At 41.3% G+C, this 13295-nt stretch overlaps 1 protein-coding gene across 1 annotated transcript in view; it reads right to left on the bottom strand.

The window, feature by feature from the left end:
• Positions 1-720: 720 nt before the first annotated feature.
• LOC309674511 (gamma-aminobutyric acid receptor subunit pi-like) overlaps positions 721-13295 on the bottom strand; it is a gene marked incomplete at both ends in the record, with an annotated part of 38487 nt that continues 25912 nt past the window's right edge. The window contains 3 exons of the mRNA XM_082486575.1: positions 721-1032; positions 6678-6871; positions 7742-7894. Coding sequence (XP_082342701.1) covers positions 721-1032; positions 6678-6871; positions 7742-7894 — 659 coding nt within the window. The remainder of the gene's footprint in view (positions 1033-6677; positions 6872-7741; positions 7895-13295) is intronic.

Genomic DNA, 13295 nt, shown 5'->3' with positions numbered 1-13295 from the left:
GATAAATGGCCATATTCCATTAAGGATTGGCCAACACCTAACTATGTCCTCACTTGGGAAAATCATCTCTCTGAATCTAAACCTTTTGCCTCCAGTCCATTTCTGTATTTTGCCCCACACTTATTCCGAAAAGCCACTGATGCCTATGGGACTTCTGTCTAAAGATGTAGGGAAGAGTCTCGATACATATTTGTGACCTTACAAAGACGAATATATTGTTTGGTTTGTGTTGGTAGCCCATGCCTTCAAAGCTGTTTCTTGCTATGAAGCAAAACCACTTTGATCTGCAATTATACATTTTCTTATATAATCTGGAAAATTTATGCATTATTGACAAAGCGAGAAGGAACCAAATACTGAAAGCATAGCAGGAAAACAACACTTAATTGTTTTTATTTTTAAGTGTATTCAATACAGTTCAGAAACTAGTGTAATATAACTCTTATTTTACAAAGTTGACCATTAAAATCTTTAAAAAGGACTTATTGGCCTTTGATAAATAGTTTAATATGGGACATGCATGCTAATAGGAAAGTCAGTTTTGGTTGACAGTTGTTTGACAGTGGAAAAGTGAGTTAACAAGAAACTTTGTAGAAATGCTTGAAAAGATGGCATGACCTTTCATATCCCTTTATCCAAATGCAACCTCTCTATTCTTCTGCCACTTCCCCTCCCATATCCACTTTCTAAAACTTAAACCAACTTTACACATTAAAACTTTTAGAAATACAAATAATATACCCAATAAAATACATTAATTATGATGAATGACAGCGGGAAAGAAAATCTGGCATAGTTGTCTATGTGGTAAGGATTTTTAACATGGAAGCAATCAAAGATACAGAAAAGTCTTTTCATTACTGACATTGGCGAACTACACCCACTGTGTTTACTTCTCTCCCGTTTTCCATCAATGCTGGTTTTGCTGCTCTTGTTTGAGTCCATCTCGTTCGTATTGTCAGGGGCACTGCAGCTGTTAGCGACGGCTGCCAGGACTCCATTCCTCTCTTCTTCAGCCTCTTCGTCCTCATCCTGATAGGAAACAAACCAGCGGGTACATAAGTGCATGTTTCGTCGCCTATTCACTTTAGAGCTGCAACAAACAATAGGGTTTTTCTTACAACTCTTCCTGTAGCTCCCTTCTTGAATTCAAGGGTGAGCACCTACACGCACCAGACAGCTCCTTTCAGCTTCCAAAGCCTCCATTTACAGGAAAATCACCGACTTTTAAACAACATCTTACTGCAAAAGCTTTCATAGGACTGTCGAGCGAAGCTGGATTTGTTCAAACATGGCCCACTAAGCTTCACTTAAGACAGCAGCAAATCCATGAAACGCACAACAATAAGCTGTTGTCTGCTCAGGGAAAATACTGGCAAAGGTCAGTGTCTACAAAGCAGGTAAAGCAAAGCCCCAGTTTGGAGATGGAGAAGGTGGGGGAGCCGCCAGAGCAGCTAGTCGAGCCGGTCGCACCCCAAATCACGCACTCCGGAATAAAAGACACTTTCCTTCTGTCCAGTTGCCTACTCTATTCCCGGTGCTTTGTGATGAAAATCAAGCTACTTACAAACAAACCACAAACAAACAAGGAAAATGAAGCACCAAAAAAAGAGGAACATAAAGAAGGACAAGCCCCACAAGTAATTCGATACTAAATAGCTCATACTACTTTCTTTCAAGTCCCGAAAGCCCTGCTTTATGTTCAAAGTTATGTTAAGGTTAAACGCATTTTTATGTGCTTCACTGCATCAGGACAGCTCTTTGGAGAATGTTGTATAAGCCTTCTGGTGGGTTTTGTTTCTTTGATTAGAAATGGCTCGGAGCCACAAAGTTCATGTATGAAATCTTCACCCTTTGAAGTCAGCGGGTTTTCTGTTCCTGGCTCAGAGGACACAGGATTAGACATCAGCTGCGGCTTCAGCTCTAAACACAAACTTTCAAGAAAGTTCTGGGGTATTTAGTTTGGTTCGGGGTACTGCAGAGATACCAGCAGATCCAAGCTCCAAAGATTGGCTCCGGCTTTGTATCTAAACTAAATCAAAACTTGTATAGTTGGAGGAGGGGTCATTCTAATTCAGGCAGGTGTACACATGATTTTAATTTACTCCTGATAATTTTGTTACCTTCCAAATCAGTGAGGGGCATACAAGCAAGAAAAGGCTAAAAATTTATTTGTGAAATGTAGAATACAGAATCTCTTTCCGCTGACAAATTTGCTTTTTCCATTTGCATCATGAGAAGAAATAGATTAGACGAGGAGAAACTTTAGAAAAGTTAAGATGTACAGCCCTATGCGTAGCCTCACAAAAAACTCATTTAGAAATATCCCAGCTATTAAAGTCAAAGAAAGCTATTTAAGCCACCTGAGCGATCTCCACGCCAGTGCAAAATTGCTCTTCTGCCCAGGGTACTTGGAGACGGCACGGTTCTTGAGCCTTTCTGCCTCTAAAATTAGTAACGTCCTTGAAAATTAAAGTGGAGTCTGGACAATGTCCTCAGACTGCTGTGAATCAGTGAAGCAGAACAGATGGAGCCAGAAAAAGGGATTATTACTGCTTTTCATTTTCAATTTGCCAAAGAAATCCAGTATATTTTATTTGAGAGAGATAAACGCAGCTCAACGCAACGTGTCATCCTAAAAATACACAGACTACAAAACCTTGCTGGTCCTCCACCTAGCCTCCCGCAGCTACCGGAGAATTCTGAAACCAAAGGCCGGGCTAAAAATGTGCCGACAAAGCATTACGAGGATCAATCCATAAAATTCCAGTCCGAACCTTAGGCAATCCCCAGGGTAGCGCTAAAACTCAAACCTGGAGGTTTACCTGGGGCCTAACTCCGTTATAAATAGCCAGCTCTTCTGCTTCAAACGGTGCGGGCAGCCGAGGGGAGCGCAGGGAATGGCAGAGGAGCCTTTGTCGGCAGCGCCTGGCACCCGAGAGAAGGCAGGGGAGCGGCAGCCTAACGAATGCGCTCGGCGCCTCAAAAGTTAAGAAAATAAAGAAACCTGTCAGAAGAGTCCTGACTTTTTTGCCACTGCTCATTTTTTAGTAAGGGGAGAAAAAGAGCAAAACAACATCTCTACTTCGAAACCGGCAGGATTTGGGGCATTATTCAGTGTAAGGGTCTATTCGTCTCTCAGGCAGGGCCGGCTAAAAATCGTACAGAATTAGTTTTACTGCAGAGCACGAAAGGACACTGCTCACGTGCCATTTTTCTTTTTCACGCAACCGCATGTGAACAATTCACAGGAGGTTGATGCTTTATCAGGCTGTGCTTAACTCCTTTCTACTTCCCAAGAGGCAGTTATTACTTAAGCAGAAAATACCGTACGTGGCGCATATGTACTTGATCCCCTTTGCAGCGCTACAAGGCAGGGCTCTCGCAGAACAGAGGCCAGTTTACAGCAGAAGCGCTGTATCACATCGCTTGAAAAGGAGAAAGCTAGTCTAGAGGAGAACCACAACGGCGAGTTTATAAAGAACTACGGTCTTATAAACGGGGACTGCCGAGGGGCTTTCCCAACTCGCTATGGAGAACTGAGTGTGATGAAAGATTAAGCTGGTTTACATTATATATATTAAAAAAAAAATGTGTTGCAAGCGTTCAACTGTGGCTTTAATTTTAAATGTCACACTTCGTGGTCTCTGGCTTCCAGCTGTCAATGAGAAACTGGCAGCTGGCACCAAGGGCTCTGGTTGGATACAAAATCGATAGCACCCGGGAAAGGTACTGTACGTCACCTGCAAAGCACTGTATATGGCACCCGCTACTGCGGCTGCTGTTTATACTAAGCGTTTGCTGACACCTAACAGCCAACAGAATTGAGGGAAAACGTCCCTTTCATGGAATAGTAAAGATGCTCAAGATTAAGAATATTTCAACCTAGAGCGTTGCACACCTGGAGCTTATGCGATGTTAGAAAGACTGCACAATGCTTGCACAGAAACGCCACGCAGACTCAACACTCCCCTCGCAACCTTATTTTCAGTTGTCAAACTTTCCTCCTCTCTGACGAAAAGGGAGCGGTTTAGGTGGAAGACAGATGAAGGCCAAGGAGAACGTCTCTGTTTTATAGGGGAGCACAATTCACACCTTTGTCTAAAAGAGAAGAAACTCAGGATTTTGGAGAGGAAACCTCTCCTTTTAGGCAGCCTCTCATGCAGTCAACGTGAATGGCACGTTTTGCCTGACCTTCCTTGCAGCAGGTGGTTCCTCTGCTCTTTCCGTTAGCTTTGAAGCTGTCTCTGTGGGTCCTGGTTCACGTGATGCGAGACACCGCAAGAGTGTGAATATGACGAGCTCTTTCACCAGTTTGTATTCTAAACTGGAGACCCCAAATGCTTCAAAAGAACATGATACGCCAGTGCCCAACTGCTTTAAAGAGCGAACCGGAAAGCAAACCAGTACAACTAATTCCTATACAAGGCAGAGGGTTGCATTTTCAATTCACCTCCTACATTTATTTACATAATTCCGAGTGCAAATTTTGTATCAGCTCTCATATGGGAATAACAAACTGGGAAGTGAGATTTCTAATTAACCTGTGTCCACAAGAGAATACGATAATGAGGAGAACACATTTATGGTGACGATACTCGCACAGAAATTTGTTAAGTACCTGCTAGACAATGACATGAGATTTTTAGCTATTTTAGCTGCTACTTTTGTCCTTGCGATGTTTTATTTTTTACAGTGAGAAATGAGAAAGACAAGTCAGGTGTGCTCTCCACGGCACCCTGCTCAGTAAGTGGCGCTTGTCCTCGGCTACAGCAGGAAAAGGACACGATGGGCATTTTCCCTATTCTACGGAGTCTTGAGCTGACCTAGGACCAACCAACTGCCCCTTCCCTTATATGTCTGCGTGGGCAAGAAGTGAGTTAGACTGGCTTGCTCGCTCCTGATGCACAGCAAAAGGCAGGAACACGCTTGAAGTGACAGACCATCCCTTCACCGTAACTTAAGTCTTCCTTCCTCATTTTAGGGCTCTTCCTCCCCTTATTCCACGTCTTTCAAGTCCTTGAGTTCCTACGTCCACCCCACCTGCGAGCACTAGTACACGCGCCCCGGATGAAAGGCACTCTGACACAGGTAGGCGAAGGCAAGGCAGACATAAGTGCTCTTCACAGATCCAAAGATGCTGAACCATCCCAGCACTGAAACGCTTCATTTTCTCACCCAAACCTCCAATAAGCTTTTTTTTTTTTCTGGTCTATGAGCAAAATGACAACCACTTACTTCACAAGATGGATACGCTCAGAGGGAATTGTCACTCATGCTACCTTGCCAAGAAAAATGACTTTCAGGCTTTCTACTCAAACCCTCGTTCGAAACGAGTGTTTGCCCATTTGCAGACATTCCCCTGCTAGATGTTGTCTTTTAAAACCCACTGGGTGGCTCAGCTTTGTGTCCGTTTTTCAGTCTTTCTCCACATACCCACATCTAATGACAGCTTTGAACACGTTCCAGTGCATGTACAGAACCTCTCTCTCACGCAAACAGCCAAAATCCCATATTAATTGTTGTACTATCGAGGCATAAAAACCCCACGTCTTCATTGTTTTTAAGCTTCTCCACTTGAACCCAATATTCTGTTTCTTGAGCCTATTGAGGACCTTTGCTTAAGCATTTGTGATGCTCTGTTCTAGTTTAGCTTAAATATTTAACAAGCTTTCTTCTTCTGGCATTTTATCCCTACAGCACTCAACCAAACTTCTTTCTGCTTTTTTTTCTCCTGTTATTCTCACTTTCCATGCTTTACTTTTCTGTTCGTCCAGAAATTTCATAAGCTGCTTAAAATTTTCTTTTCTATCATGCATATTAGATTCAGTTCCATAATTAAAAGCTGCAAGACAATCAGCTTCCAACTTCCTTGTGATTTCTTTCTCACTGCTTAGGAAAGCAGCGCTAAACACTGGAGACGGAAGATGTGACAAAACTTCTTCATGAACCTGTCCTGATTATTTCAGCAAGATGACAACCACAGACTCAAAAATGCCTATGTTGAAGCGATCCCTTTTAATTTTAAGTCTATTTCACAGTATTTCAGAGTTCTGCGAAGCTCATTAGAGCAGCAAAAAGCACTGCTATAATAACGGTGCAGAACAGAAAGTGAATCCCCATCTGAGCTTCAGCTGCAGCTGTTGAAAGAGAAGGTATAAGTGGAAGGCTATAGGGATCTGATACACCTAATGCGTGAAGCTGTCTGCTAGGAAACTGCCCCGTGTGCCATACATGTGCAGAAGATTTCACAAACAGGATGTGAATGTGATAAAATATCTCCTTTTTTTTTTTTTTTGTGCTGTATTGCAATAAGATCAAGCCCCCAAGCTCAATCACATTTTTGAACTGCGAGTAAGTGTATGCCATTGCTGGGGAGGAAAGCGCCTATGAGTTTTGTGATACAACTAGCGCACTGTTTGATAAATGGCCACAAAGTCCACGCCAAAAGAGAGAATCATTATGGAAGGGTGTTTCAGTTTGTTTGCACTCTTCCAAAAAGTTCCAAGTATATAAATAATTTTTCTTTTTCTCAAGGTTATTCTGTGTTCACTGTCCTTATTCTAAATTAGAAACCTCTTTAAATACTTTCACCGTTAGTGCTAAGATAATTCACTCTCCTTAGCAGGTATAATTGCAGTCTGGTTTGTAGGTCAAGAATCAAAGAATTAAAATACCTTTGGAAGTTCCTTTGAACTGAGGCGATGCAGAGTGCAGAAATGAGCCACAGCATACTCTAACAGCGCTCCAAAGATGAAACTGAAGCAGATACCGAGGTACACATCAATTGCCTTAATAAAGCAATTAGCATTTGGGAGGGAAGTCCTGGCTCCCATCATCAGTGTTGTCATAGTAAGGACTGTGGTAACACCTGCGGAATGCAAAAATCCACGTTCTGATAAAACACAGATAGCGATGAGGGCCTCTCCTGCGAGGGCCCTGCTACGAGACAGTTGTTCCTGGCTCTCCGAACTCCTAGTACGCCACAGCATTTCACGTGTCGTGTTTTGGAAAGAAGACTTTCAAACGAACTCGTGATTCTGAAGTTAAACGCTTAAAAACGCTCGTGAAAAATGTTTGTAAAGCTGAGAAAACTGGAAGTTACAGTGTGAGAGATTTTGGTGTCATAGAATGTATATTCGTGATTAAGACGTTATTATGCAACGCTATGCAAACGCTCCCTTTAAAACAGTCAGATACCATTCTGCTCGGTGCAGTTGCCCCCGGCCTCATTTGACGTGAAGTATTTCTTCTCTATTCTGTAGGAGTGGTTTTCTCATCCCACCTGCAGTCTGAGCAGAACTGATTTGCATTCTTTCCCCTTCAAAATATTCTTTATTTGAAATTAATTATATTTAATCTCTTATAATTCTCTTATTATTCATGTGTTAATTAGTATGTATCATTAGACCTCACAAAAGCCTCACAGTTCTGTCTGTGCATGCCATGTGTTTGAATATGTTGAAATTTTTTCCAAAATGACTGAGCTTTTTCCTTTGCTTTCAGCAGCCTCCCCTGCCTCCGAGTCTCCTGTAGCTCCCCAAGACGTTTTTGTTAAAGAATAGCAAGGCTTTCAGGAGAACCTGCGCGATGTACTGCAGATGGCAAAACAGAAAAGTATGCCCATAAAACTCAGAGTGTTGGCGACTTTTGGAAATGGATGCCACATACATGCAATAAAGAAGGTGCCTTAATTATCCAACTCTTGGGGTTTTTTTGTTTTGTTTTATCAGCTTCTCACCTATGCAGATTCTGGCTGGAACTGATGACTGGCTTATCCAAAACGATACCCAGGAAAGCACAACCAGTAGGATTGATGGTACATACGTCTCGAGTATGAAATACAAGATGTTTCTCTTGAGCTCGAAGTGAAACACTAGTTTTGGGTAACGTCCTGTGGACAGAGTGGGAAAAAAATGTTGTGAAGTTGCAATTCATAAAAATTTCTTTAAATTATCAACCTGTATTACTTTTGTGCATTACAATGCAGCGAAAGCTCAACAAACAAGCTTGAAAAAAATTAAACACTGCACTGAAAAATTCTATCGTGAAGACTCTAAATTGAACTGAAGGAAAAAAATCAAAATATGTAACACCCTGTCACCTTATCCAGAGTTTCATTAAAGATGTCTCGAACTGGAAATTCACTGAGGATTAGTGAAGGAAAAAAAAAATAAAAATCCATGAGCGCGTGGAAAGGATGTTTCATTATATATCACAATGCAAGGAAATTTGAAATCACACATGTATTTGGCTATTCATAAGGATTACCACAATGAGCTACTATATAAACTGGCACAGTAACAGCTGTAATTGTATGAAGTTAGCATGGCTGCTTTTCTTTAACTGCCTCAGATATCTGGTTTATTTTGCTCTTCTTTTCATTTACTGTCGCTCAAGACGTGGATCAAAGGTACCTTCTCTGATACTGCTGACCTACCTCTTATATTCCACTTAAAAACAAGCACTGCCTTTGCATCTTCCCTCTCTGCTTTTTTCTTTACATTAGCGCATCACCGTGTTTACGCCGCTGTGAGCGGTGTCACTGCTGTGGCACAAAGGGTTCGCTTCTAAATGAGCGATTTCCACAAGATGAAAGTTTGGGCCCACAGTCAAAGACAGGATTGGGTTTCACTGGGGAGCAGCACAGTGGTAAGCAGAGCCTGAACTGGACACCCAGCTCACTAACTGAGCAAAATTTGGCTACATTTGGGCAACACAAGTACAGGATCTGAAATTGTTACCGGTCCAGCGGATGGAAGTAAGGCAAAACCTTGCTTCTTACTAACCTGAGTGTGCAGAACGGACTTTTTATTCTGACTAAATGTTCAAAGTTCAAAATTGAGTGCTAAAGTATTTAAGTTTTTTTAAACATTTTTGTAACACAATTCCTGAACCAGAATATCAGTGACAGAGTAATGCCTGAATATACTGTGGTCAGATACCTTTGGCTTCATCTATTTTAATCCAACAAATAAATGATGATCTCCAGGACCTGTGTTTCTTCCCAATGCTGAGAGCTGCGAGTCAGGACAGAACTACAGAACAGCGAATGCACTTTAGCAACAACACCACATGCATAGATGGGCTATTTGTGCATCCCTCAGGTGCCCTGCGAGACACGGAGCCCGCGAAGAGTACTTTTAAAAGCTTGAAGTGCAAGTAACGGATGCCAAGAAATGTCGTCTTGCTCCCAGGCTAGAAAAATGGATGGTTATATTTCCATTTTTAAAAGTGTTGTATAAATTGCATCTAGAGAACAATAAGGTTTCGTAGAACTCTTAAAATCAGAAAGAATCGCCAGATTATTGTAGTCTGACCCTAATCACAAGTCATTACACTCCCCCAACTATCCCTTGCTTTGGACTCAATCACTTTGATCGAATAGAGTCCACCTTTCACACAGACACCCAGATTTAATGTGAGGCTATCCAAATATGCAGCACCTGCCATTTCTCTCAGTAATCTGTTACGACAATTAAAATCATAACATTATCTGTTAAAAAGAATGCCTAATTTCTAGCCTTAATCTGACTTCAGCTTTCTGCCATGTTGACTCTGCCTTTCCACTAGCAGATTAAATGGTCCTTTGGTAGTCAGCTCTTTCTCCTCCTGAAGGCATAAATACGCTGTACTTAGGGTTCTTCTTTGTAAGCTCAACATATTCAGTTCTTCAAGTTTGTGACTGAGACAAAAAAGGATACAAAAACAGACAGTAGACTTTAACTCTCTCCACAAGGCAGGAGATACAAAGATTATTTATGCCTTTATCATCATTTTTATGTGAAAAGAGGAACATTACATTAGTGTACCTCTACTCTGATTTTTACCAATACAGTTGTTTCGGTAAAAGTCATTTTGCCCACCAAAATTGATTTTAAGTGTAAGCAGACCAAAGTAAAGCGCTCAAAAGTTAGGAAGTGCAAAACTTACAGTTGACTGTGCAACATTACTTCTGCTTCTTCCTGCGCTCACCCTTGCACTAAATCAAGCACTACGATAAAAGTAGTGCTTGATTTATGCATAAATATGCATAAAGCATATTTAGGGAAAGAGAGCTAGGGTTGTACAGGCAATTGTAGATCTGTGGCTTTCTAGTGTGCAAGAGCAAGCATTTAAAACCTTAATAAAAACTGGTAAGAATTTTATTAATTTTTCTTGCAATCTTCCAGGCTGCTAGTTAATTAGAACTCAAAACAGGCAATTTTAAATAGAAAGACAAGATTTTCTCTGTAGTGTTTGTAGCCCAAACTGTCATCACGGTGCCATGGTTGCGGCTAGCACACAAAGGACGATGGCACAGCCACCGTGAGTGAGGGAAGGGTGTCAACCCAGAGCTCGTATGAGAGGGCAGAGGGTGCAAAGCATCAGCAGGAAACTGAATCCGAAGCAAAAGTCATTCGTCCTGCGTTTCTGCGCTGACCAAAGGGAAGGATGTGGTGCCATTTACCCAGGAAAGAGCAGTGACGAGACTGGACTATGCTTCCTGCAGGGTACCACAGCCACTTGGGAGTTCAGCCTTCGAGCCTGTCTTTAAGAAGGAAAACTGTGAAACGGCCGACAGATAACAGCCATAGAGCAATACCCTCTCCTCGTTAGCGCCCTACAGCTGTTTCTCCGTTCACCTTAGCATAAAAGCCAAGTGTGTACGTAGGAAGTTAGTTCAAAATACCAAACTTGAAAGTCACACTTCGGCACTTCGCTGCAACTTCCAAGTGTAGACAAGCCCTTTGAATGTTCCTGTGTTCGTTCTTGTTATTTTTCCTGATGCCAGAAATTTCTGAAGCAGCGTCAACAACAAAGAGAAATAGAGATGTAACAGCTTATAGCCGAGTGGCTTTTTGGGGAACAAAGAAAAGGCATTTCTCTAACCTTAAGGCTTTCTGCTTGCCAGAATCCAAAGACACATCATGGACATGATAATAATAGTGTCAGCATTTTTCTAAAGAATTCAGAAGAGCTTTTATAATGGAAATTTTGAAGCAACCTATATAGAGAATCACAGAATCACAGAATCACAGAATTCATGTGAGCTTCTCCTGTAATAAACTGAAGGAAGAAGTAGTAGTCAAGAAGCATGCGATGCACACTTACCATGCTAAAGCAATGAGGAACAGGACGAAATGAAGATAGGGGAATATTACAGTCCTTTTTTCATCTACACTCCACATGTACCAAAAGTTATCATCCTTAAAAAGAAACAGATTTGCTACTCCTATTATGTGAGTTGCACATGAGATTGCAATGCTGTATCTCATTGCCTTTGACTCGCACTTTTGAGGCGATGGTGCCCTCAGTCAGATCAAAAGTGAAGCAGGTTCATGTAAACTCTAGCAAAGCCAGGACTAGGGTAACTCAAGTACAGCTCAAGTTAACTCCTCAAAACTGTCAGGTTTGCCCCTTGCTTGAGTCTTGTTAGCAACAAACTATTTGCATTAAAATGAGAAGATGCTTTTTCTTCAAGTTTCTGGCCCATGACGGATATCACCTCAGTATGTGACTGCTCTGATTTAAATTTGATAATGGGACGGAAATAATCTGTGCAGATAGCTAACTCTGCAGCAAAGGCTTAGTGTTAGCGCTTACCGAAGTATCAAATTACTGCGTTTAACAGTTTCTCAGATGAATCTGAACCTAAATGACTGCCAGTATACATACTCCAAACCCACCAGAAGGTGAGGCATTCTACTTAGGTCACCCCACAGCAAAAGTAGGTTAAGCTGAATTACTTGGGCTTTATAGAACTTACTAGAGGGCAGAAGTACAAAACTAGACAGTAGCTCTAGCTTGTATATGAAGAACAAATCTAGATACCAGAATATAGTCTCCATACCTACTCTAATACTCTCTACTGCTTTAAAAAAAAAAAAAAAAAAAAAAAAAATCAGTTGGCTCCAGCTGAATACTTTTGTTTCAGTATCATAAAAATTATACCAGCATAGACTTTCCCAGCAGCTGAGCAGATGTAGGTCTAGGTCTAAGGTAGATCTTTCTGAAGGCAAAGAAAGCTAGTTTATTGCTCTTTATAACTTGCCTTTGAAGTTTGGCTTTTGGCTTCTAAAAACAATATTCTAATTTACAGCGCTGCCTATCTGACACTTTGTACAGATGTTGCCAAAATAGTGATGATTTTATCAACACTGACTACTGCTGCACTGCCTGAGAAATAGATATAAACCTAAACAAACAGGCTTCCTGATCACCCTTGGTCATTCATTTTTTGATTATCCCATTTTTCTGTGGCACCTGTTCCCGGCTGATGGCGGAATGCCGCATCTCTGCTCTTTCCTGCTGCCCTCTGACCAGCGGATGGTCACAGCAGAGGCGCCTGAAGGAAGGACGGATGCTCTACAAAGGCTGTCAGCAGTTCCTACCTTCCACTCCAGTGTTATGGGATGGGAGCACCTTCCCCACAGTTACCTCCTGTGGACTTTTTGATGAACTCTACTCCAGTAAAAGACTGCTCCACATCACTTTATGTAAGAGGCACTTTAGTATCCTGCACAGGGGTGTGCAGTCAGGCACAAAGAGCACATTCTTCTCTATCATGAAATATGTATGCTAACCCCTTGGGTGCCAGCTAAAACGTGTGATGTACATCTCACACAAGCGCGTCAGTCTGACTCTACCAATGCATCATTTCTATCTCTTCTTGCACCTTTTAGGGTCACAGTACAGGAAAGCTTTAAATAGAATTTTACAGCCTTAACCATGTGCTGAAAATGTAGTTTTCAGTATGGAATTTTTCACTGCTTGTTTACAGTGAACATATGCATTAAGGAACAGGTAGTGTCCCCACCTTTACCCAACAAATAAGTTGTGCAACTGAAATGCAATTCTCCGACTGATGTACGATGCTAAGGGTCTCAATATATATGGTTAATATATTATTGCAGCTCCTTTGTCCCTCCTCAGAGGACAATCAGTCTTCTGTTCTTCACACTCAAGATCTTATAAACTACCTCTTTTCCTATTTCTTCTTCAGGAAATGAAAGCTCAGGCCAGGCTTGTCAACATGTGTTTCATGTTCACAAAAATGCTTTACAAAATATGGGTTTGAAATTCAAATTTCCTAAGAATGAAACAAACCTTTTCATGTAGTATTTCTGGGGAGATACATTTATCCATTTAGCTTACCTGCAAAAAAAAACTTACAAAAAAATTATGCCACAGAAAATTTTTCATGTGTTTATGTGTATTTCTGTCTATACTACAAAGAATGTCCCAGAAGTTAACAAAAAAAATGCCTCTTCTTAATATCCTTGATATTAATTCCATTCACTGCATTTCCACAC

The sequence above is a fragment of the Vanellus vanellus genome (assembly GCF_965231255.1).
Source record: "Vanellus vanellus genome assembly, chromosome: 7".
NCBI lineage: Eukaryota > Metazoa > Chordata > Aves > Charadriiformes > Charadriidae > Vanellus > Vanellus vanellus.
This window is presented reverse-complemented; position numbering and strand designations above follow the sequence as displayed.